A 27,098-nucleotide genomic window follows, 5' to 3' on the forward strand; every position below is an offset into this window, starting at 1 on the left:
CAAAGGGAAGTCATATATATGGTTTTTTGTTTTTATTGAACTGAAATTTAAATTTCTACGTATATCATAATTTTTGATGGACATATTTTCTAGCAAATTAATGTATATATAAACATTTAAGTCTTTTTATTGCACTTCCTCTTTTTATCCTGAGTGGGTTAGGCTGCCCAGCAAAAGGCTAAACAGAGGGAGACGTCTTTTGAATATAAAAGTGTGACAAGCATCTTGGGCAAGGGTGAAATCTTATTTTTTTTGCTACTGGTTCTGTGGGCGTGGCTTAATTAGTGGGCGGGGCTTGGAGGTAAGGTGACTGGGAGGGTGTGGCTTGTTGGTCAGGTGGGCGTGGCCAAGTCAATGTCACTTCTTTGCCCTTTTTTAACCTACAAAACACAACACAACACAACTGGCTCACCCACAATGTAAAAGCAGCTGTGCTAGACCCAAAATGGCCCCTGCAATAAGCAGGAACTTCACACAGCCACAAAAAGCCCAAAAAACCAACTTCCACACTTTACACACACACACAACACAACTGGCTCACTCACAATGTAAAAGCAGCTGTGCTAGATCCAAAATGGCCCCTGCAACAAGCAGGAACCTCACACAGCCACAAAAAGCTCAAAAGACCAACTTTCACACTTTACACACACAAAATTCCACATACAGCTTTGTGAGATTTTGTGTGATTGTGTAGTTAGAGTGAAACACTACAGAAACACACTAAATCTCAGAAAGCTGCACAAATATTATTTTATTTTATTTTTATTTTTATATAAAAGCAGCTAAATTTAAAACTTCCTAAACTTTAAATGGCTAGGTCTAAAAAAAGAACAACTAAAAAAAAACCCAATTAACTATTTTTTTAAAGCTCCCAAAGGGGAAAAAAACTTACCCAAGTGAACAGGGGTCTCCAATCTTGGCAACTTTAAGACTTGTAAACTTCAACTCCCAGAATTCCTCAGCCAGCTTTGCTTTGCTGGCTGAGGAATTCTGGGAGTTGAAGTCCACAACTCCCTGCCTGCTTGATTGCAGGCAGGGAGATTCAGTTGCTTGCTGATGCAATCGATTGCAGGGATTACAGCAAGGCGTTGCGACCAGCAGCTAAAGTAAGCAAGGAAGGAGAGGGATTTTTGCTACTGATTAGCAGGCAGAGCCATTTAAAAGGAAATAAGTTTTTTTATTTTACATGGCTTTGGCGATCCAAGCTGAGTTGCCTGATTAGCAAGCATCTCAGCTGGGATCGTCAGAGCTTGGCTGGTCAGAGCCATTTAAAAGAAAAAAAGGCTCTGATGATCGCGCGGCTCAGCTGGGCATGGGGGGGGGGCGCAGGGATTTTTGCTATCGGTTCTCCGAACTGCCCGCCACCATTGCTACCTACTCGCCCAAGCCGGTCTGAACCGGGAGCATTTCACCCCTGATCTTGGGATTACATCCTAAGCATGAATACTTGGAGTTGTAACTTCCTGAATTCAATGGTATTCTTCCAAATAAATACGTTTTTGATGCATTGTTTATATAAAATTAGACCTGACAATATCAATCAAATTTTTTCAGTTCTCTATTAAGAACTGTAAGAGTGGGTTAAATCCTAAATTTGCCTGAAGCCATCTAGTGAAGTTACAGGATGAGGTTTATGTATCATGCCAAGCAAAATATAATTTGGTTCTATGATTTGTAAATTATGATTTTGGTTTGTGAACCCAGCAAACTGCAGTTTACTTGAAAACTCATGTAAAGATATCATGACTTAATATAAACAAAACCAGTATATAGTTTTTAATGTTAACAAAGCCAAAAATTAATAAGTAAAAATGTCTTTAATAATCAATAATACAATTTTATATTAGCTCAATAAACCCTTTATTTGCATGTGCATATAATACTATATGGTTAGTATTATTCATGTCCATACTCAAGACATCAGACCACCCTTATCTATAAACTATAGTCTATCTATAGTCATTTGCAACACTACCTTCTTCTCAACAGATATCCATCCACTTTTGTAAAGACTGGTTAAGCATTAGTCACATCTGGCATCCCTTTAAAACAACAGGAACAATTTGCAGATCCATGATGGCCCAACTGTGATTAGATGCACCATAACCATAGAGAATTACATTCCCCCTCAGATCCTTTTGTTCATTTTTTTTTTAAATTAAGACTATGGAGACCTAACTAGATAAGATCCAGCAGAGTGGAGGTGAATTTCTCCCTAGTTATTTTGTTGTAAAAAGTAACCTCTGTTTTTAAGTAAAATGGATGATGATGGTAGAGTAATAACTAAATTAGAATAGCAAAGTTGCGGGGGTGATGGTGGTATAAGTATCCTGATCTTGATTTGGCAAATTATTACCTGATTAATAGCAACCATGATCAGAAGTTATAATTGAGACAAGTAAAAAGCCATGGTTATACATTATTGTTAGAGCTCTTAACCTGAACCCAATTGCAACTAGACATATCCTAATGAACCAAATTAAAACAATTTTACTGATATACTAATAATTACTAAGAGATAATAGGACGGGTCCCAAGATAAATTATCCCACTTAAGTTTATTACATGCAGAATCCATGAACGTTCCAAAATAATTTCAAAAAAATATCCTCATATTTAACCTTTAAATATGGGAGAATTTATGGGAGCATTTTGCAGCTGAAACAATTAAGAATGATTTTTCTGGGTATCTTGGGCAATGTCTGTGTAGGATAAATTTTAATGAGCAAAAATGAGATATGAATAGAAAGCTATACTTTATCATAAGTTCCTATTATGTTCAAACTGAACATCTGAAACAACTATTTCAAGTTGATTTAATTTGAAAACCATTAATTATAATTCTACTTCATATGTTCATTTAAGTTACTAAGATTCATTTGTCTAAAAACAGCCTCATCCATTCCACAGATAGCAGTAGACCTTATCTCAATATAGGGACAGAATGAATGGCAGTTAGCAGGCAATGTGTCTTTGAAGTGAGAGGATTTCTTGCAAGCCTTAATCCTAAAAATTTTTTGAAGAGACATAAGGACTACTACTCTGGGAAGGAGTTGTAAAGGCTTTGGGGAAACTTCATGAGGAAGTAATATAATTACATAATATGTTTTGGATCCTTGCTCGTACTGGAAAAGAGTTTTTGGTTATAAAACTGATCAGATTAAATTACAAAGGCTGAATTTAAGCCTGAAGAAAATGAATTACTAAATATATAAAGTGTGGAGATGTACTTTCCCAAGAAAACCTTCTGATGTAAAAATGCTACTTTTCTTAATAAAACTTCACTGCCTGTTTAATGATGTTACGTAGGATTTCACCCTGAAATTAACGGGACAGTTTTCCCGAATAGGCCTGTATTCCTTTGTAAATAGTACTATTTCAAACTGATTTTTCTCAATTGTTTTATTTTTCACATTTTTGAACTGCCCATTTCCCTCGGGAACTAAAGAAACTTCATATTGTTTGTTTACTGAATTCATTCTCTTGAATGAGGAGTGGCACAACGCATTTAGCTGAAGCATATTAATAGTACAAACAGTATTTAAAGGACTGTATGGGACAATTTAGATATAGCATCTGACATTCCAGATTTTATCAGGATTGCTGCTACATGCTACCCAAACACTACTTACCAATCTTATTAACAGCATGCCTAATAAATTAAAGACTCCTGGTCTTCTAAGAAGCTAAATTATAAAACAAGTCTATGATTAAAAGAGTGAACCACTGATCCTGTTTCAAACAGAATTTCCCTGATTTGTTTAGTTATTTTTGCTGGAAGCTTATTGTAAACTAAACTACAGCATCCATCCTAGTTTGAGTATAAACCATCAATTGTGGCTTCAGTTGCAGGCGGCTTTCAAGATTAGGAATAAATTTTCAGCCCATTAGGACAGCAATTCTGCTGGCATCAAAACTACAGGTATTCTTGCTTATGAAATGGTCATTTCAACTATATTTCAGTCATTAAGTAATGCAGACTTAAAGTACATCACGTGAGTGCATTGCTTAGTCAAAGCAATCCCTGCGGTCCCTGTTCTGTCATTAAGCAAAAATTTGGGGACATTTAAGAATTTCATGTGATTCCACATTGTGACCTTCTACCGGCTTCCCAAAAACAAAATGAATGTGGAAGTTGACTGGTAGTTGCAAATCCCAGGTGGCTGTCAAGCTGGCCAGTGAGCAGGTGTTATAAAGGGAGATTGGGAGGGCTACTGCGGTGAATATGCATGGCCTGGAGAGAGGGAGCTGTGGCGCTATGCAAGTGAGTGCAGGCTGGAGAAGGGGTGCTGTGGTACAAGCGCCCTATGGAATAGGAGATCCCGGGAACCCGTATTCCATAGTGGGGCTCCTTGGCCAAAAAGGTAGGAATATCATCACTCCAGAGTAAACCAGATAGGAAACACAATTAGATGAGCTATATCTACTTTATTATAAGGTTACATTAATAGAACCTTGCAAGTCTGAAAGTACAAAACTTCCCACTGCTATTTTTAACTGCTTGATCCATTAGGGCGGGGTCCTTTCTAAGTTTCCTTTTCTGACTGTTAACCAATGGGGGAATCCTGCTCCTCTTGCTTTATTGTTTCCTTAGGCAATACCTCTTCCCCTGTTTCTCCCAGGTCATTCCCACATTCCATTATAGGTAGTGACTTGCAGTCTTACCGATTGGCTTTGCTTGTGAAATGCTGGCAGGAAAGGCTGCAAATGGTAATCATATGACTATGAAATGCTTAAACCACTATGGGATAGCACTAGCACTTAGACCTATATACTATTTCACAGCCCTCTCTGAGCAGTTTACAGAGTCAGCATATTGCCATCAACAATCTGGGTCCTCATTTTACCAATCTCAGAAAGATGGAAGGCTGAGGCAATCTTGAGCTGGTGAGAACTGAACTACCCAACTGCAGGCAGCCAGTAGAAGTAGCCTGCAATACTGCATTCTAACCACTGCACCACCATGGCTCATGATCCTCAATCAAGGACTCCTGTAGTGTTTTCTAACGTAGTAGCTCAGACAGTGTTATTGAGTTTGCTGGCTCCATTTCACTACAAAAAAATACCTGCCATCAATTGCTATTATGCATTGTGGCAAGTTCCTCCCCCTCCCACAGGTGTTGTTAGTCACTGCCTCCCACAGGCATTTTGTTGTGGTTTGCCAGGTTGCTTATCACCTTCTAATCAGATATCCACTTCTAAATCTTCCCTCCTCATTTCCTTTCATTGATAAAAGGTTGGGTTTTTTTTTTTTTTTTTACCAAATTGCCTCTTTTTAAAAGACTAAGTAAAGGACCCAGTTTGTGGGGGCAATAAGCTGACTTTGTATAAAATATACAAAAGAATGAAGGCTATTGCTTAACGCATTGTAAGCCTCCCTGAGTCTCCGGAGAAGGGCGGCATATAAATCAATTTTTTTTAAAAAAAAAATGGATATCATTTCCTTCCCCTACCATTATAAGGGGATGGAAGCATTCCTAGAAAGGATGAGTGGAGAATGCCAGGAAGCTAAGAGGTATAATCAAACAGGGTCATCCAAACTGTGAAGGTCATTCCAGCTGCTAAACTAAAGCAAGCAGGTTTAAGATACTCAGAGGATACAGATGAAAAACAGATTTTATAGGATAAAATGAAAACTGAGGCTGATCCGAATGTGAATTACGATTTTTAAAAAATGTCAGATTTACAAAAGTGATAAGGGAAAAGATGCTATGGATCTGAAAATGGATTTAAAATGCCAGACTATACGAGTGATATGAAAAAAGATACCATAATGAATTTACAAATGAAACCATCTGATGCCTTATTAATTAAAGGAAATATAGAAACAAGTTGAGTAGCACTCTTACTTTGGACTTGCAAAAAGGAAGTGTTAAACAAATGAAGCTGTTCTTAAGAGGAGACAAAGGGAAAATAATAAGAAAAAAACTTGTGGGACATTATTTGATGGGATTAAGGATCAATAAAATAAAGACAAGAAATAAAAAGTGGATTATTTCATCAGGTTTCTAACAGCTATTAATGGAATTTCTTTTTGACCATGATTGAACAATGAGCCTTTAAAGATCTGTATATAAATGACAAAAGATTTCTTGGAGAAAGTGTTAAATTGGTATACAAAATGGATTTATTAGATTCAGGTTAAAATATGTTAGTATTTCTGTTAGCTCTTAACTGTTAGCTCTGGTAAAAACTCAATGATGAGTTTTTATAATTTGCTTATTGAGAAGGAATGAGATATGGGAAGAAAAATATTTTTTTAATAAAATGTTAGAGAAAAGTTAAGTTACTGAAGTTGTTTATGTTTCTCTGGAGGAGGCATGTTTTTTCTTATTTCTTATTTTCTATCTTTTTGCACTTCTTGTTTTCTTTACTTTTTATATTTTTCTGAGTTTTATTAGTCTTATCTTTGTATTTCTAAAACTCTAGTAAAATTTATATTTTTATAAAAATATAAAGTAATTGACAATATAGTCTTAGATGATCAAGTCAGGTAGCACTGAACATATTACTAAAAACAAGCTGAGGAACTTGTATTAATGTGTTTATGATGTGACTATATTAAAAACATTTGGAATGTCTAACTATTGATGTTGCTATACAGGAAAAGAAAATCTGAAGGTGTAAACAAAATTACAGTGGGAACACAAAAGTTTAGTGAAGAAACTGAACTTAGGTAAGTTTAACACAGTGAAAAATGAAATGAATTAATTGCACATTGACATCTTAGGCATCAGGAAATTGAAATGACCGAATATTAATTAGACTTCACAGAAAATCTTTAGATATCACAATTATCCGTGTTTATGCTCAACATTAGTGCAGGAGAACAAGTTGATGTTTTATGGTCAAGTTCAACTTGAAATTGATAGAACATGAACAAAAAATGTTGCTTGTGATTGGAAAGTAGACTGACAAAGTTGGAAATACTAAGAAAAATGCAGTTGGACTTTATGGCTTCGGGAATTAAAATGAAGCAGAACAAGTTATCAATTTTGGCCATTCAATGATTTTTTCATTGCTAACACAGTTTTTCAACAAGCAAAATGATGTCTATATGCATAGACATCACCAGATGGCATGCAAAGAAATAAAACTGACTTTATTATTGATACAAAGAGAGGAAAAAACATAATTATAACAGCATATACATGGTCAGGGTATGACATTAGAAAAGATCACAAACTGCTTATTTGCAAGTTCCAAGTTAAGCTAAAAAAGAGAGCCTATCAGTTTCCATGATCATGTACCCACCATTTTCAAGAACATCAGAGTGTGCTTTGGAAATCAAGAACCTTGGTGATAGGGAACTAACAATTTCAAAAATTTCAAAAAGCTGTCAGAAGTGACAAGAAGTAGTATTACAACATCTGTAAAGACACTGAAGATGGAAACAGACAAGGAAAGTATTTTAAAAGATCTCTAAACTCAGAAAGAGGTCCCAATCTTGAACTTGTATGCTAAAAGACAACAATGGACAGACAGTAACTGATCCCAATAGGTCAAACATAGAAGTATAACTGTAAAGTAGAAACTTTATTTCTGTAAAGTAGAAATGTCCGCATCCAAAATAACCTAGAAGTTCTGCTTCCAGAATCAGTACAGAAGATGAAATCAGAACAACAGCCAAATCATTACCAAGTCAGAAGGCTGTATCAATTGATGGAATAACTACAGAAATATGGCAAACAATAGAGTAAGTATCTGTAACTGTTCTAACCAAACTAAGCCGCCCATTCTGGAGAATGACACAGTGGCCAAGAGAATAGAAAAAGTCAGCCTACACACCAACACTAAACAAGAGACTTTGAGTGTGGAAACTCAAATAATATCTGTAATTTCACATATAGAACCTTACATAGAAAAGAGATGCCAAATGTTCAAATTGGCTTTTCAAAAGCCAAAGAACATGAGAAAAGTCAAACAATACCAAAAAGCTAGTATGTGCTTCACTGATTACAGAAAGGCTTTTGATTGTTTCAACTATACCAAACTGTGGCATGTACTTAGAAAAATGGGAATCTCAAAACATCTCAATGTGCTTATTCAAAGTCTATACACAGATAAGAAAGTGACAGTCTATACATGGTAAAAAAGTGAGACAAGACTATGTATTATCTTTTTATTTATTCAACCTATGAACTGAACATATAATGAAGGAAAATGGGAATGGAAATACAGTTTTAGCTATTTTTGAGCATAGTTTTAAAACTAAGGGAGGAGGCATCAATAACCTGCACAATGCTGATGACACTGCTGTTAGCCAAAAATCTAAATGATTGCAATGCCTGGTAATGAAAGTTAAGGAGCATAGTGGGAAAGATAGAAATAAATTTAAATATAAAGACCAAATTAATGACAACAGAGATAACAAGTCTTAGAATTGACAGTGAAGATACTGAAATGGTGGATAGCTTTAAAGTTCATCTACAAGCAATAAAGAAACCAAGAAATACGCAGATTAGCATTTGGTAAAGAAGCAACAAAGGCCTTAGAAAAAGGCATTCTGAAGCCTACAGACATCAGAATTGTATAGACAATGGTTCTTCCTGTAATGCCTTATGGAAGGAAAAGCTGGAAATGAAGATCAGGATAGAAAGAGTACTGACAATTTGAGCTTGGGTGTTGGAGAAGACCCCTGAAAACACCATGGATAGCCAGAAAACAAACAAATGGACTACTGAACAAATCAACACAGGGTTTCCCCTTAAGGTGCAAATAACCAGACTCAAAATATCTTGCTTTGGACACATTATGCAAAGACCCAGGTCTCTGGATACATCTATGATGCTTGGAAAGATGAAAGGAAAGATGACCAGCAGCAAAATGGATGGATTTACAGTGATGGATGAACTGGTGGAAAACCTGGTGGAAAGACCAGGTTGGAAACAGATCCTCCTGGAGAAAATCTATCTATGGAATGTTGTTGCTGAGAACATGTTCTTAAAACTCAGGAAAGGAAAGTGATTGATATTTGCTTTTCCACGTAGGTGAGCAGGTAAAGAAGCAGGAGAATCTACACATCTGACCCTAAACACCAACATTTGGATTACTGTTGTATTTAAATTGGGCTAAACTATTTTATAACCTAATCTAGGTATAGCTGATCAATTTTAATAAATGTTTAAATTGATGTTATCTGCCTAACAGAATAACTCCCCTATGGGAGAAAACCACAAGCAAAGACATAATTCTTAGTTTCTAATATAATTACTTCATCTATAATGAATCTGAAAGCTTGACTGATCTGTGAGAATGAACTCAAAAACAAGGCAAACAAGATGTGCACTACAGGTAATCCTCAATTTACAACAGTTCGTTTAGTGATTGTTCAAAGTTACAAAAGCACTGAAAAAAGTGATTTACGACTATTTTTCATACTTATAAGTGCTGTAGCACCCCTATGATCACATAATTGAAATTCAGATGCTTGGCAATTGACTTGTATTTATGACAGTTGCCATGTCCTGGCGGTCATATGATCACCTTTTGCAACCTTCTGACCAGCGAAGTCAGTGTGAAGCCAGAGTCACTTAATAACCATGTTACTAATCTAACAACTGCAGTAATTAACTTAAAAGCTGTAGCAAGAAAGGTCATAAAATGGGGTAAAACTCACTTAACTGTTCTCACTTAGCAACAGAAATTTGGAGCTCAATTGTGGTTGTAAGTCAAGGACTACCTGTACTAGACAACCTACCATTGCCTGATCTAAATATATTTATTTGGAAAACACATATGGACACCTATCTTATACATGATAATCCTAGATGGCTCATAAATGTTCTATAAAAACAATAAATAAATAATAAATCTAAATCCACAATAGTCTCTTTCTAGGTGTACTTGAAATATACACAATCTGATAGAGTAATCTGACTGAAATAATTGCAACTCCTAGCAACTCCGGTTAGTTAACGAATTATTAAACATATTAAAACAATAATACAAAACAGAAAAGAACAAAGATGGCAGAGATAGTAAACCCAGATGCAGCAAATGGGGCTTCAAGCACACTTACCAAAGGCCTAGGTGAAGAGCCAGGTCTTTTGAGGCCTTTTGAAACACCAGCAGAGTGGAGTCAAACTCATCCTAGAGGGAAGGGGCTAAGTAGGTGTATGCTTCTGGGAACCTGAGAGATGACATTATTATTTATTTGGGTCCCGCCTTTTATTATTTTTAACTGAAATAACCCAGAACAGCCAGACCTGCCATACCAGATCAACTGGGCAGATATTATGGAAGATAGGTTGCTCTTGAAGTAACCATGCCCTATGAGATGTAGGGCTTTATAGGTAGTGAGCAGCACCTTGAATCAAAACTGGAAGCAAACTGGCAACCAGTGTAGCTCATAAAGCAGAGGTGTTATATAAGCATACCAAACAATGCCCATCATTAACCATGCCACCGTGTTCTGTATGAATTGAAGCTTTTGGGTGGTCACATGTACATTGCAGTAGTTAAGCTGTGAGGTAACTAGAGCATGAATGACCATCTCAAATATTTGTCAATATAGTGCAATACTATGCCTGCCTTTCAATGGCCCTTTAATGTAACAGCTTAGAACTGTGCAAAGATTTTCATCCGGACCAGAGAAATTAGTCACATGGAATGAATGGTACTATATTGCTAATACACAGATATATGGCTTTTTGTCAGATGTTTCCACAAGGTAGATATTAATCTGGGAATTAGTGATATGGAGAATTAATGATATGGTATGCACTTTCTGGATTTTAACAAAATAGAGCAATTTGTTTTTTTAAAAAATGAACATTATCTAATTTTGAAAGTTCAGTTTACATTTGATGAATACGCCTTATTCACATTATGACAGTTGGCATATTAAGTCAGACACCTAACCTTATGAAATTGTTTTTATATTACATTTAAGCAGAATTTATAAGTATACCCCAAAATGTTCCTTTTGCGCACCTTAGCCACAATACTATCTAAATAAACCCTGAATAAATCTTTTCATGATTTGCTATGTTTAAGCTGGAAAAGTTGGCTTCTTCTCAAAAGCCAGAATTGGAAGGCATATTTGTTGTTTGTCTGAATGTAACTACTACATACATATGTATGTCCAAAGACTAATTGTTAATTTAAATTTTGAAATCATTCTTGAATACTAATAGCTTTGTAAAGTAAGGTATATATTTGAGGAAAAATACAACAGAGTAAAATGTTTTGTCTTAGCAGTATGCAGAAATTTCAAAACTACAAATACATAAAATCTAGCTTGGGTTTTAGTTTTTATGGTAACTTATTACTCACCTAAAACTAGTTCAGCAGTATACACAAATTGCTTATTTATTTAATTTATTTTATTATTCATATTTCTATGCCGCCCACTCTCCGAGGACTCTGGGCAGCTTACACCAAAGACAGTATACTAAATAGCATATTGCCCCCAACAATCTGGGTCCTCATTTTACCCACCTCGGAAGGATGGAAGGCTGAGTCAACCTTGAGCCGGTGAGATTTGATCCACTGACCTGCTGAACTAGCATCAAGCCATGTGGTCCCTTTTTTTCAGGCTCAGTCTTTTGGGGTAAGATTCTGATTATTTGAGAAGTATAACTGGCAATTAGTACAATAACTAACATCTCAGTGAAAGTATATTGTACTAGTATTGGTTATAGTCTTCAACCAATTTGTAATGCAATTCAAAAGTATTTTCCTGAATTTTCAATAATGCATTGACCTTTTAAATAATTAAGCAGGGTAGTTACCCTGCTCTTTTCACTCACATAATGTGTGTGGATTGCTTTCTTTATTATCACCTAATGTATGATTATCTAAAGCAAATTTTCTATAACGTAAAAATGTCCAATCCCCCCCCCCTTATTATTCAAGGTACAAAAGAATACCAGTAAAAATACACTATTCACTTTTTTTGTGGCAATTCTTAAAATACAAGTATAAATATCATACTATTAGATTTCAAGTTCAAAAACAGTGAATTATTCTTCATATACTCTTATCATTTTGCTGGCAGAGGTAGAAGAACTGTGGTTCAATTTCACTCAGATAAAGTATGAAGCCATTTCTATTTAGAAGTGTTTTACATGCAATTTTAACAATTGTGCTTTTCAAATTTTACAGCATTGCAGTTAAAAATCTTGGAAACACTTTACTGTATGTTAATCCTCCATTTACTTAAATATGCATGTCGTTTCCTAAACTATCGACCTAGTGCAAAAATATAGCAATTAAGAATCCCAGATCTCTCCAAATTACCTGCAGAAAAAGTTAATCAACTAATTTAACTTTAGAAACTTCAGTTTCCCTGGTGATGGAGAATTTACCATTAAAAACAAAGTTAATTCTACATATTTATGGAGTGCAACTTTATTTATAGTTCATATTTCTAAAATGCCAGAAGACAATTTCTAGATCAAACAGTATTTCCTCTGACTTATATTTTAATTGTTTCTATAAGTATTGTTACAGGATCACATTAGGAAAAAAACCCGAGCTTTTAAATAGCTGGTATACTGAAAAGTCAACTATTAAATTAATTATATGTAGAATAAAGGGATTATCTAGACATGGGTTTTTTTAAAAAATACAGGCCTATGAATATGTACCCACTAACCATAACAGAAAAAAGAAATACTTTTAGCCATTTTTTTTCCCACTCCAATCAACTGTAGATGGATGAGAACCAGATAAGAAACAATATGGAGCATTTCAACAGAAAGAAAAAGAAAACTGCAAAAATAACCTTCTGTTATAAAGATCACCTGCTGGACAAACAGCCCTGCATTTCATATTGTTTTTCTATGAACAGAAAAACCTACAAAGCTCTTTATTAATATGAACAGTTACTTTTATAATGAAAAATAGAGTCTGAGCCTAATCTATTTAGTTTACTACTTTCTCTAAATGCCGAAAAGATGCAGTATTACTATAACTGACATTATTTCAGTATTTAACTAAACACCCATTGATTTTGTATGTATTGCCCTCTCCTCCCAATAGCATTTCCATAGGGAAGTCCCAAATGTACTTTTTCAATGGACTTTGTTTTTCTTTGGAAATGTTTTGCTTCTCATCCATTATAAATATAAATCCTTCCATTCTCCACCATTCAATCAGAACTGAAGAAAGCTATCTTGGATAAGAAGTGAAACGTCTCCAAAGGAAAACAAAGACAATCCAGTTGTTTTGAAAAAACACCTTTGGGACAACCATAACTTGGATGACTGAAAATCTCTATAGACATTTCCACACAGGGAACTACTTATGAAATCCACACAAATTAGTTTGATATTCAAATTTAATAAAGGAAAAATAGTTCTTCTGAGGAAACTTCATATAAATTCTCCCTGGTTAACTTACTTTCCACATGTGACTATTAGCCAAATTTACAAATATGTGAAATTAAAGCTGCTTCTTCAAATAAAAAATATTTTGAACCATTTTATTTGAAATAACATAAAACCAGTGCAATGACCCCATTTGTTTTCTACCTAGACTAGGCACAAATGATAACTTTTAAAAATACATTGAGAACTTCAATACATTATCACACAATTGGAAAAAGGCATTATAATTATATTAACTATAAGCACCTAGCTTCTAAAAATGTGTAAACATGAGTATTGGGAAGTTACACATTTTACAATGAATATATTAACCTTTAGCACAAACTCTAAACTAATATTCAAAATTCAAAATGAACTTACATTTCACTTTTTAAACTAAGATTTGTAATAAAAATCCTATCCATATTTATTCAGAAATTTAAGTCTCAATGTGCTCAACAGGACCTTATTCTGATCCATTAAGTCAGGGGTTCCCAACCTTTTCTATTCCCCACACCCCTAGAACACTAATATATTTTCACATCCCTTACAAAAATAAATAATTATATGCATATAATTATGCATATACACTATAATTTTCAAACTTCTAAACCCAATTTTTCACACCCCCTGGAATATTGTCTCACACCCCCAGGGGGTGCAAGCACCCCAGGTTGGGAACCCCTGCATTAAGTGAATTTAGGACTGCACTCTTTCTTAAAGTTATAGCCTCTTGCCCTCTCTACTTAACCTTAACTTACATGTTTGTATCATGGTATCATATTTTGAAAGGAAGATGGTAATATATCTGCACTTGGTGTAAGGATTTTGGAAATCTAAAAGTAACTTCCAATGTTACCAATCTCTAATCTTTGTAGCAGCTCTGCAAGTTTATCAGTGTAATGCCTCCCAAACTACATTAAGTTTGCACGTTTTAAAACAATGACTAGAGAACGCACAATGGAGACGAGATGTGAACAGGAAAACTCGGCTCATATTACACACTTATAGCAACTGATCGTGACCGAAGAACCTCCGCTACAAGTATTCTCCGCCTCTTAAACTTAGGATGTGACTATTTAATCACGTCCTAAGGAAAAGGACAGGAAGTTGGCTACTTGCTTGCTTCCCCCCGTTTCCTTCCAGACACTGGATTTCACCTCTCGTTTACAGTGGAAGGCCTTGCGGCTTTTATTGCGCTACACTTCGTAGCTTTAATCTAGCCTCTCCTCTTCCATTCACGACGTCCGCCTATTCCGGCTTTCACTCTCAAGCCCCTTCGCCGCCAGTTAGCAGCAGCAGCAGCAGCCCTCGCGGCCTAAAAATGGCGGAAACGGCTGGGATCTTCCGACGTACTGGGTGCTTCCAGGCTACTCCCCAATTTTCTTGATGTGAAACACTCACAAAAAACAGCCGCTCACGGAGTTTTATACCGTGGGGCCTCGACGTCCCGAACAATCTTATCCCGGAAGCTGCCGCCTCACGAGCCGTCTCTGCCACAATCCGCCATCTTCCCCAGCAGCGACTGGAGACGGTGCACATGATGAACGTCATCAGGTACACCAACCAAAAGTAGGCGGGCAGAGGTAAGACTTCAGGATACGCATGCGCCCTTTGATAGAAGCTCGTTACGGCATCTTTTTGCGACTACCATGGAGTAGTGCGATAGGGGCTTCCGGCTAGCTTTCCGGAAAGGGAAGTGTTAATGTAAACCAAAGAACGGAAAGGGAAACAATATAGGCTTATAGTTTCAAAAAGTCACAATTTCAGCTGGATAAGAATATACTTATGGTTGAATGTCAATTAATCACTGGCAAACAAAAGTAGTAAGTTGTCAAACATAAAACGAGATGCTTACATGGAAGAGGATAAAAGTATTCGCGGAAAAATTAATCACGTTATATTACTGCCTCGTAAGTAAGAATCACCCATTGTGTTTAATGTTATTAAAAAATATACAAAAAATTATTTAACATTGAGTAGGGACATCATTATTAAAATTATATTCATTGCTGCAAGGAGGTTGCGTGTTAAAATAGTATCTGCTCTTACTCTAAGTGTTATTTGTGACACTTGAAGAAAGTCATTGAAACAGTTCGTTTATAGCCTGCCTTGGGAAGTAGTATTTTTGGTAATGTGTAAGATAACATCTATAATAACTGCATTTCTGTTTCAAGCAAGTAATTTCTATGAACTAAGAAGCAATATGAATAGATAATGCACTAAACTTGGTCCTTTAATAATATGCACTATTGCTTTCCAATCTTCAGTTTAAAAAAAGCTAGAATCATTTTATTTCAAATGCATGTGAATTCAAAATGCATATATTGTAAATATTTAATATAATACAGGTAGCCCTCCACTTACAACAGTTCATTTAGTGCACACTTAGAGTTACAACGGCACTGGAAAAAAGTGACTTATAACTGTTAACCATAACACTTACGACAGTTGTGGCATCCCCATAGTCATGTGATCAAAATTCAGATGCTTGGCAATGGTTCATATTTATGATGGTTGCAGTTCCCAGGTCATATGATCATTTTTTGCGACTTTCTCAGAAGCAAAGTCAGTGGGGAAGCCAGATTCACTTAACAACCGTGTTACTAACTGCAATGATTCACTTAACAACTGTGGCAAGAAACATTCTAAAGTAGGGCAAAATTCACTTAACAAATATCTCACTTAGCAACATAAATTTTGGGGTTAATTGTGGTCATGAATTGAGGACTACCTGTATTTCAATAGCAAAAACATTAGATGTAGTTTAATAATAAGTAATCCCCTTTCTGCTTCCCATCTTTAAAAAAAATGAAAAAGAACAGTCACAAGATCTTAGTTAAAAATATTTTACTTTAATTTTCAATTATTTTTGAAGGAGAAAACTGAGTCTGAGGAACAAGCACAATAAAACCCCATAGGTTTATCCTGATTCTACTGTACTGCTACAATTATCAAACAGCAATATGAATTAAATATAGTAATATTTATCCTACTTTACACACATCATATTCAAATTGGTATTACTGGATCAAAAAACTTATTTGCACTCCTAAAATCAAATTATGTTTAATATTCACTTCCAATCAGGTAAAACCTTCCACAATTCTGCGATTCATGCCACTCAACTGTTTAAATTCTTCATATTTAAAAAGTTCATAAAATTGGAAAACATAACTTGGTCAAAATACAAAATACTATATTAATATGTGTTGACCTCAAAAAGAGTACAAAGAAACAAGAATGAGATCAATTCCCCACCCCACCCCACCCAGTTCAGAAGAATCTGGCAATCCATTTTAATATTGAAAGCTTCGTTTGGTCTGTATGTCATCAAGAATTTGCTGCAACTCTTCATCTTCAAACCGACCCTCTAAGCTGAAAGATAAGAATAAGCAGTGTATTTCTGTTTATAAAAAAAGTTCTGATATATCAACTCTCAAAAAGAACTGCAAGACACCAATCTCGAGAATGGAAAGAAACTAGCAATAAAATATAAGGATTTTTTCCTCTCAATATTATTTAAAGCTAGACTAATTCAATTTAGACCAGACATGTCACTAGTCAAAAATATCAAATTTCTCCCCTCCACCTTGGTATTGTCTTATAACACATATTTTAATTATTAAAATATGATAAAATTATAAAAACAGATTAATTGAAAACTTCAAACAGTAATAAGGAATATATTTGAACAAGGGTGTATTCAGGTTTCCTCTACCTGTTTTTTGTTTGATAGAATCAAACTTATAAGTAATTTTAATTAAAACAGAATATAAATATAGCTAAGAAATTCAATTTAGAAATTTTAAAGGCTATTTTTCCAATTAGATCCATATTTTTAATTTCATAATATTATAGTATTTGACTGAAGAATAGATAGTTAAGTCTAAATTCTGTTTTTTAACTAGATGAGGAGATTATAACTCTTTTTCTGGTGTTTGAGGATTCAAATTCACTTGTATCATCACAAGCTTACCTTTTTAATTAGGGCAACTCACCTGGGAATTAAAGCTTTGGCCTCTTCAGCTGTTTCAGGACCTAGATTAGCTAAACATGCTAGTTCAAATTTATGGAGTTTCTTCTGGAGCAATAAGCTGAAAGAAAAAAAAACAATTTAAAACTGAAAAGATGTAGATTTGTACTGCGATAAAAAAAGTTTTTTTTACAGTACCTCATATTTTCAGTGCAATGTTACTATCATTCATGCATGTGAGAGTATGATATAATCTAAAATAGAATTAGAATAGCCTTTATTGTCATTGTACATCATGTATACAGCGAAATTGGTTTAGCTTCTACTGGTGCAATCCATAACAGAAAATACAAGACAACATGAATAGTATAGAGAATAATCCTTATACAAGTAATTTGGGGGAAAAAACTAGCCATACGTTTCTATATGTATATGGAGTGATTGTGATTGTGTTTAGGAGTCTGACAGCGCATGGTAGAAGCTGTTTTTAAATGTTTGTCTGGCTGGCTATGCTTCGATGTCCTCCCCGATGGTAAAAGTGAAAAGAGACACTGGCCAGGGTGTGAATCATCCCTAAGTATCTTCCTTAGTCTGCTGAAATAGCGAGACCTGGTGATGTCATCCAATGGTGTTAGAGAGCAACTAATGGTTTCTTGTGCCGAATTGATCACTCTCTATAGTGCCTTCCTGCCCGCAACTGTTAAACCAGTGTATCATACTGTTATACAGTATGTGAGGACACTTTATCATGGACTGATAGAAAGAAGTCATCAGCCGTTGTAACACTTGATTTTTCTGTAGGACTCTAAGGAAATGAAGTCTCTGTTGAGCCTTACTAACCACCAGGGATGTGTTGTTTTTCCAGGTGAGATCTTGACTAATGAGCACTCCCAAGAATTTAAAAGAGGAAACCCTCTCCACATGGCCCCCTTTGATATACAGTGGGGCAAGTTCCTCTCTGTGCTTCCGGAAATCCAGCACCATCTCCTTTGTCTTGCTAGTATTTAGATATAAGTTGTTTTTGAACACCATGTGGATACTTTCTGGACTTCTTCCCTGTATGCTGACTCGTTCCCTCCTACAGTGCAATTCAAGAACACATCCACAAGCACCCAGAATATATTTATGTGTGTGGGTATACTTTATATAAAAATCTTTGCATCAAAAAATAACACTTCTATATTAACATTGGCTTGATATATAACACATCAATTACAGTTACATCATTTTAACTGATTTTTTTTTACTTTGTGTCTGTTCTGATCCATAACTATCCATAACTTGAGGACTATATTGAACAAGTTTGGAACTTTACTGTCTTGCACTTACTTGAAGACTATATTGCCCTCAAGTAAGTGGAAGACAGTAAAGTTCCAAACTTGTTCAATTATTCTGTCCATTTCTATTTATGATAGTATCTATATATTTTATTTATATTATTTGTATTTATTATATTTCTAACCCATCTTTATTTTGTACAACTCAAGGTGGTAAATACATTGCTTCAACTTGTTTCCTCAATACCTAAGACAAAGTTATATTGCTCTCCAAATCTAGATTGTCATTTATCACTTTTTATTTAACTTTGGGATGATTACGAATAGAGTTCTTATTCACTGAAAAAGAAGACTGCTGTATGCTGCTGCTGCTGTATTCTCCCACCACTCTCTACCCGTTGATGCCACCCTAGCTGACCTTCATTGTGGCCTCCCTTCTCCTCCACCAAATGGCCTCAAGTTCCACATCACAGGGGCTGTTGGCCATGCTGTGCAGGGCATCTTTGCCTCTTGCCACCAGCACCCTGGCTCTTGGTGGGCTTACCTCACTTTAACAACCTCAGTCTGCCACCAGCTAGGAGGGCTCTTTATGCTCTGTGCATTGTGGTCCCACGGAAGACAGTTCCTCCACTGATACTGAGATCAGTAGGGACGACTGCAAGTGGTGATCATGTAACTGCAAGGCATTTGGTAACTGGTCATAAGTTGCCAGGCACCCAGATTGCGATCATCTTCCCTTGATTGTATGTATGACAGTTGGAAGTGCATTACAGGCTACAAAGCACTCGTTCTGAGGCATTGTAATTTCAAAAAATTGCTAAGCGACCATCATTAGGCAAGCACTATTTATCAAATAGTAAAAAATAATTTTGTGCTAAATTCTATCCTTTTTCAGTTTAAAAGGACCATATTAGCTCTCTTATTACCTTAATTATTTTTTTTTTTTAAAAAAAACCTAACTCACCTGCGGACACTAGCAATTGTCTCCCGGTTTTTGAAGCGGCTGAAGCGACCTGTATAATTCAAAGTTTTCATAAACAGTTCAGAAAGTTCTTGCTCATCTTCTACACTCTCATTCTGCTGTTTCCGATGTTCCAGAAGCATGTGCACTTCTGAATTTAGAAGAGTTTCAGCAGTTTCAAATTCTGCATGGTAATATAGGTGCCAGGGGCATAGATTAAAAAAAGAAAGAAAGATACATTAATATTGGTATTAATTCTTGACTGTATGCAAAGCAACAGCATGATAGTGTTTCAAGCTGTGAGTGAAAACTACTTTACCTAAATGCATCTCCACATCAAACAGAAATAAAGCAAACTATCAATCCGTATGTAGAAAATGTAAGTTTGAAAGATTCTAGTTATTGTTTCATGTACATCTTTGTATCACCTGACAGAAACTTTTACATATGTGAAAGAACTGAAAATGTGATTTCTTCTTGAAATGATAAGCAAGTTAGCTTTTATCATCTCCATTCTGCAGCAAAGCATATATCACTTCTTACAATAAATCTTACAATAATCTTCTAGATATAAATGTACAAAGCACACTGTAAAATTTATGATACATCATCTTCCCTAAAACTTTCATATATCCAGCTATCAATTTCAAAGCTTCATCTTATATTAGCAATGGCATTCACATATAAATGTTTATATTACTGCAGATTCAGAAAGTTTGTGATCCCCAGTCACTTTAAACAATAGAACTTGTAAACGTTACCTTGATATTCACAAGTTTCAATTCAATTAGATAAGCATATATCTCCACTATTGGTAGAACTGATAACAAGTGAAATAGCTGCCAAAAGAGTAATACCTTAGTTTTACAGACAAAAAATAATTAAAAACTCCAATTACTCCCAAAATATAGGTAGTCCTCGACTTACGATCACAACTGAGCCCAACATTTCTGTTGTTAAATGAGACATTTGTTAAGTGAATTTTGCCCCATTTTACAATCTTTCTTGTTGTTAACAGTGATTTACTGTTGTTAAGTGAATCACTGCAGCTGATAAGTTGGTAACACGGTTGTTAAGAGAATCTGGATTCCCCACTGATTTTGCTTGTCAAAAGGTTGCAAAGGGTGATCACATGATCTTGGTAAACAGCAACGGTTATAAGTATGAACCAGTTGCCAAGCATCTGAATTTTGATCATATGATAATGGAGATGCTACAAAGGTAAGTGTGAAAAATGGTCATAAGTCATTTTTAGTGATGTTGTAAGTAACTTTGAATGGTCACTAAATGAACTGTTGTAAGTCAGTTAGGGCCTGGTGGCTCAGCAGACTGATAGCATTGTGATTAACACCAGCTGTCTGCAATTACTGTAAGTTCGAATCTCACCAGGCTCAAGGTTGACTCAGCCTTCCATCCTTTCTAAGGTAGGTAAATTGAGGACCCAGTTTGTGGGGGCAATAAGCTGACTTTGTATAAATATACAAAAGCATGAAGGCTATTGCTTAACGCATTGTAAGTCGCCCTGAGTCTCTGGAGAAGGGCGGCATATAAATCAAATAAAAAAAAAAAATAGTCAAGGACTGCCTGTATAAATTATGTAGTTCTTCACAAAAAATGTTGCCAGTCAATTATCCTCTGCATGTATGTAGTAGTAGGACTAATAGATGATTATAATCATCTATGGAATTATGACGATAAATATAGAAAAGGATCTCAAGGAGTCTCCCACCCAGGAAAAGCCAGAGATCTTAGCTTTAAATTTGCTATCCCTTGTGCTCTAGCCCACATAACTAGCATGGAATGAGAACAAGAGCGGGCTTTGAAAGGCACGGCAGGGTCTTTTTATACATCTGATATGGATAACACTAAATTGCAAGGTATCCCCATCTAATGCCACCCACCCCCGTCCCCGCCAGGTCAGCTTTTAAATTCGCAGCCGCACAACCCTTACAATTCTGAAGAGCGCCAGACGGGAAAAGACACTTAAATGATCCTCAAGATTGTCTAGTAATACAATCTCGTTCTAGTTCTTCTAACTCCGTACACGGGAATCTCCCTTAGGCAACCTTCCTTAGTTTCTCCGGCTGCTTTAGTCTCCCCAAGACTTTGCCGCTCACCCTTGGGAAAAACAAGCTGCGATGCATCCTCTTCCACATCTACGGCCCGAATGTCAGTACCTCCTACCGCCATCGTTTCATCTGGCCCCCCGAACGCAGGCCGGAAATACGAACAACGAGCAAAAACACGGGCGACTAGCACCGACGCCCCCAGGAGGAGACGGAACAAACCGCTTCTTCCATGACGTTGGCCTCAGAGGGACGGAGGGAAAAACTGGGCGTAATGCTGAGAGCAATTCGCTCGTATTGTAAAGCGCGCGCTTGTCCGAAATAAATTAGCTGATGTGTTCCATAGAATCCATACATCCTCCTCATAAGGGAATTCAGGGTTTGAAAGCTTTAGTTCAGTGAGGTTTAGTTTTAAATTAATAAGAGACGTGAGCTCTGCCCTACATCTTTTTTTTTTTTAATTTATTTTTGTTATTCTATTAGAAAGGGAGACTAGTCTAAAACATGGGGAGGATGACAAGAAAAAAAGTCAGAAAATATTACTAGGCTACCTTAGGGTTATTCGTTGCCTAATTACCAAATCCTTGTAAATGTTTATTCAAATTGATCTCGTTGTTATCAGTATGATTTATTCCGAAGTGAATGGATATAATGTTTCTGAGTATCTTGCAGGTTTGATAGTCCCCAACATTATGTAGTTTGCCATGAAAATTATTCACAATAAACCTTTCAAAATACCTTTTCTTTTCCTGTAGGTTAAGGTGACTGAAACTTGTTTTGGAAAATTACTTTTCTTGCATCCTCCCCCCCCCCCCCCACTCCAGGTTGTAAATAATATTTATTGCATGCAAGTTTAATTTTCTGGGATCTACTAGAGTGCTCAATTCAATGCACAGGATTTGCTTTCTTTGCAAAAGCCTCATACAATATAATTCCTGATAATCTCCAATTGAAAGGAGAGGGTAGAAGGCATAGGGTTTTCTGCCTGAGTAGGGGGTTGGACTAAAAGACTTCCAAGGTCCCTTCAAATTCTGTGATTCTTATTTTCCACATCATTTTTTCAGGTCATCATTTTCAGGCAATAGTATTGTATCATTTGCATACTCAAATTAATTATGGTTATTCCTCCAATCTTCAGGCCCAAATCAAGTTCTTCCAGGTCTAATTTCGGCATGATCACTTCAGCATACAGATTGAAAAAAAATAGTGATAAAATCCCTGTCTAACTTCCTGACTGATCCCAAACCAATTTAATTTTGCTTACATGAGAAATCAATGCAATTGTGCAATAGTTGGAGCAGTCTCAGGCACCACCTTTCTTTACTAATGGGATAAAAACAGATCTTTTCTAGTTGTAAGGCCATTGATATGTAGACCATATTTCTTGACACAGGGCCATGAATTCCACAGGTATTCATTCCATCAATACCTGGAACTATCCAATTCAGCAATTTCTCCATAGTCCATTCTACTTCTTTCAAGAAGTTTGGTTCTTTATTAATTGGGCTGTCATTATTGTCATCTTGATGGTAAGTCAAAACTGCTGTAGAGTTTTTCTATATATTCTTTCCACCTGTTCTTGATCTTCTGCTGGTCATTTAGTACATTCCCATTGCAGTCTTCAACAATTCCTTGCCATGCTAAAAAGCTGAATCGCATCATTTTCACTACAGCAAATATGACCTTAGTATGCCCCTTCCTGTTCTCTTCTTCCAGATGTTGACACTGCTTCTCCCACTGCTTGTTTGTGTCTTTCCGGGCTTCACTTGGAAAATTGCATTTAGCCTTTTAATCTCATCTTTATTATCTTTGGCTTTGGCCACCCTACACTAATTAGCTATTTTGATAGTATCATCAGATATCATATCTTGTTGTTCTCTTTGGTTTTTGGCATGACACATTTTCCAGCAGTTTTCATGATGCTACTTTGGATCTCTTGCCACTGTTCATTTGGATCTTTCCCTTCTAGATTCAGTGATTCAAATCTATTCTTAAATTCTGTGATATACATAGGTGACATTTTGTCCACATTGAATTCTGGGGGGATGGGGATAGTACCTTTTTCACTTTGCATAGTTTGAGCTACAGTTTAGCCAATAATAGCTGATGGTCTGAGCTACAATCAGTGGCAGGAAGCATCTTAATAGATGCAATTAAACCTTTTCAGCATCGTTGGCATAAAATGAAGTCTATCCGATTTCAATGTTGTCCATTTGGTGCTGTCCATGTGTATAAACATCGCTTCTGCTGAATAAACCACACATTCATTACTCCGAGATGATTTTCCTGGCAAAATTGGACTAGGCGATTGACAGCTTCAATCAGTTCACCTACCCCAAACTTGCCTACTATTCTTGCAATTTCTCCTTGGCCTACTTTTGCATTGAAATTGCCATAATACGCAAAATATCCTTTTCTGATATTTGCATGAGAGCACATTGAAGCTCACTGTAAAAAAGTTCGATTTTATCAACATTTAAGTCTATAGTTGGAGCATAGATTTGTAGTATGGTAATGTCGAGTGGCTTGCTTTGAATTTGGATAGATATTATGCAATCACTGTATGTTCTGTGATTTTCAACACATTTAGTAACTTGTTTGCTTATGCAGAATGCAGCTTCTTTTCATCTGATACTGTTTCCAGAAAAATAAACCATAAACTCATCTGATTTAAATTGACCACTGCCTGTCCAGTGTAATTCACTGATGCCAAGGATGTCTATGTTCACTCTAATCATCTCTTTTTACAATTTTGAGTTTTCCCAAGGGAGATGCTGCTAACATTCCATGTTCTAATTTGATATAAAATGCTTTATTAGCTAAACTAAAAAGGGGAAGACAAACTTTACTGCCTTAAGTGACTGATTTTAAAAATAATTTGCATTGATACTGGTATTTCTGGAATAATAATCTCAGTTCTTGTTTATAAAAGGGAAAAAACCATACAAGGCCTTTCTGTATGGATCACAAGACAAAATACCACAGCCAAACAAACGTGAAGGCTTTATTTTATTTTTTTAACAAAATGTCGAATCTCATTCTTTCTTAGACTATCTTGTAAAACACAGTACTGTTAATGATTCCCACCCATTTCATGCTGGTTTTGCCACCATCTTAGAGTTCAATTTATTTTTTTTAGAAAGAGAATTTGAATTATTAGATTTCTGTGTGAAAAGTCAAAACGGACAGACTCCAATAAAAAAGGGACAAGATAAAAATGTATCCACTACAATTTATTTTCTACAATACTTCATTAGAGGGTAAAGTTCAATGATTTACACTCAGAAGTTATATAGCTAGGAGGCAACCAAGTGTAATAACAAAGAATTGGTCTGACATCTCTTCACTGAAGGTTTAAAGAGGTTCTTTAAAAGGAACAACTTAAATTAACCAAAGCATTATTCATTTTAGAATTGGGGAAAAGGTACAAAACAGCATTCAGTCAGAGAAGACTGCAATGTTAAAATGAGTAGGGAAAAGGGTTATGTGCAAAACTTGAAATGTGGAAGGTTAAAATATGCAATTAAAAATAATATTCAGAACAGGTAGATGTAACATGTTGACTGTAACATCTTTTGAATTGAAATGCCTCTATTGAGATTGCTATTTATTATGAAAAGAAAACCTCTTGAAAAATATTAAAAACTGTGAACCTCTGATGATTAATGATATCCTCTGCTGTTACTTGGAAGGAATGGGAACTAAAAATAAAATCCCTTAAGAGTTCCTAGGCTGCAACAAAGGAGATTCTCAACCACTTAAAATAAAATCTTCTAGACCAAAAGGCACTTGCTTGTAGCTAAGGATGAGCCATTTCCCAATCATACCAGAATACTATTGCTAAATTCGCTGTACAGAGTTACATCACTCTTTAATCAGATGGAAAATACAACATTTAGGACTCTTGAAAAGACAGCGCTCTTCTGGCTTTTTTGTTGGTTTCCATATCTTTTCTGTGTTGGACTCATCACAGTACATCACTACTATGTATATAATATATATAGATCCATGATCAATTCATTCTGTAGCATTGACATACCATACTGTGACTGAACTCTGTTTTTGATCAATGTAATTATATCATTTCTCTTACTGTTCTGTGTGCTCCATTGCCTGTTGCTGTTTTACCTACTAAAAGAAAATCACAATCCAACTTTAACAGAGGCATTTCCATTACTATGGATTAGGGGATTAGTTGGAAACGGGGGCATGGAATGGGACCAGCTCTCACTCCAAAACTATTTTGACTTATTTCATTATAATGATAAAATTAGATCAAATAAGTTGTCACTCTTAAAATTCTGTTTTTTAAAATATTAAGGCCCCCATCTGACTCCTAAACTCCCCTACACTCATTAAAACAAAATCAAATTAATGCTATACACTGCTGATTACATGTAACAGGGCAAACATTTTCTTTTCTTTTTCTTTTTTTTATAAAAAAAAAGCAATATTGATACGGCACTATTTGCTTGCATGACCAGTCTTACCAAATGTGCTCAGGGGTGAAAGTTTAGCACCATTTTTTTTCCTTTTTGCTTTTAAAAAAAATCTTTACAATTGAAATTCTAACATAGAACACTAATAGTAATTTGTGTAGCCCTATAGTTCAATACTGTCTGAGAGCAGAGATGGATGGCATGACCAGAGCTTAATTTTTCCTTCCCGTTCTACAGTTTATTTTCTGTTGAAGGCAGCAGTAAGAGTAGTAACAATTCACTTTAATTTTTTAGAAGACTAATTTATTCTCAGTAATAGGAAACTGTGGAAAAATCCCTTCATGTATATTTACTTCTCAGCATAATAAGAAGGGGGAAAAGTAGTAATCCAAATTAATAATCCCAATGCAAAACTAAACGCTATAACAATATTGTGCATGGCTAGTGTGTATTCCTCATTTACCCCTTCCTTCTACAAGTATTAAATAAACTATATGATTTTTCTTCCTGAAATACATGAAGAGTGCTAGAAAAATAATGCAGTTTGAACGAATCCTGGATTCTCTGAAGTAGGCCTGTTGCAAAGAAGATACTATACATTTGCCATTTTCAAGACAGCAATTTAAGTGTTGACAAATAATGTTTACCTCAATATATAAGCAATTCATATTTACTTATACTTCTTTCTAAGAATGGGGCATTTGCTTGGCCTTATAGACTTTGCTTTGAGATTGCATTTACTCTTCTGTCTCGCCATGATAAGGTTAATTTGTTCAAAGAGATGGAGATTTTTTTTATCCTGTATTCAAATGGAATTTCTAGATACTTTTTTGGTTTTTTTTTACAAAAGCAACTGTTGTTCCATATAGGGCAATATGATATCATACTGCTCTTATGCTGAGTTCATCATCTGATTGTTTCTGGTTTTCTAGATGATTATCACTTTTTTCAGAAACCCTGCATTTCATTTCATTTAGAAGATTAATGCTACCATTTTATGAATTAACTTTGGGGATATTATTGTTCTTATGATAACAATGACTCACACAAATTGAGATAGTGAATA

General features: G+C 35.6%; 2 protein-coding genes across 7 annotated transcripts in view; both read right to left on the reverse strand.

The window, feature by feature from the left end:
* Positions 1-14,829, reverse strand: part of WDR33 (WD repeat domain 33) — a 72,738-nt gene extending 57,909 nt beyond the window's left edge. For 3 of the 5 annotated variants that reach the window (XM_070944946.1, XM_070944950.1, XM_070944949.1), the window contains exon 1: positions 14,718-14,823. The gene's annotated coding sequence lies outside the window, so the exon portion shown is untranslated. Of the gene's footprint in view, positions 1-14,473; positions 14,662-14,717 lie in introns of those variants that run through there. The other 2 variants (XM_070944947.1, XM_070944948.1) reach the window with 2 other exon arrangements.
* Positions 14,830-16,148: 1,319 nt separating this feature from the next.
* POLR2D (RNA polymerase II subunit D) lies at positions 16,149-21,770 on the reverse strand. 2 transcript variants are annotated; one of them, XM_070945443.1, is made up of 4 exons: positions 21,645-21,766; positions 19,531-19,711; positions 17,315-17,410; positions 16,149-16,691 (listed from the first exon to the last, which is right to left on the reverse strand). In XM_070945443.1, exons 1-4 carry the CDS (start codon positions 21,715-21,717, stop codon positions 16,613-16,615), a joined length of 429 nt encoding a protein of 142 aa, XP_070801544.1. In that variant the 5' UTR covers positions 21,718-21,766; the 3' UTR covers positions 16,149-16,612. The 2 variants fall into 2 exon arrangements, with proteins under 2 accessions (XP_070801544.1, XP_070801545.1); XM_070945444.1 differs by having other exon boundaries at positions 16,607-16,691; positions 17,293-17,410; positions 21,645-21,770.
* Between the last annotated feature and the right edge of the window lie 5,328 nt (positions 21,771-27,098).

The sequence above is a fragment of the Pituophis catenifer genome, unplaced genomic scaffold (genome assembly GCF_029215685.1).
Source record: "Pituophis catenifer annectens isolate HBS135680 unplaced genomic scaffold, rPitCat1.0.hap2 SCAF_6, whole genome shotgun sequence".
Classification (NCBI taxonomy): domain Eukaryota; kingdom Metazoa; phylum Chordata; class Lepidosauria; order Squamata; family Colubridae; genus Pituophis; species Pituophis catenifer.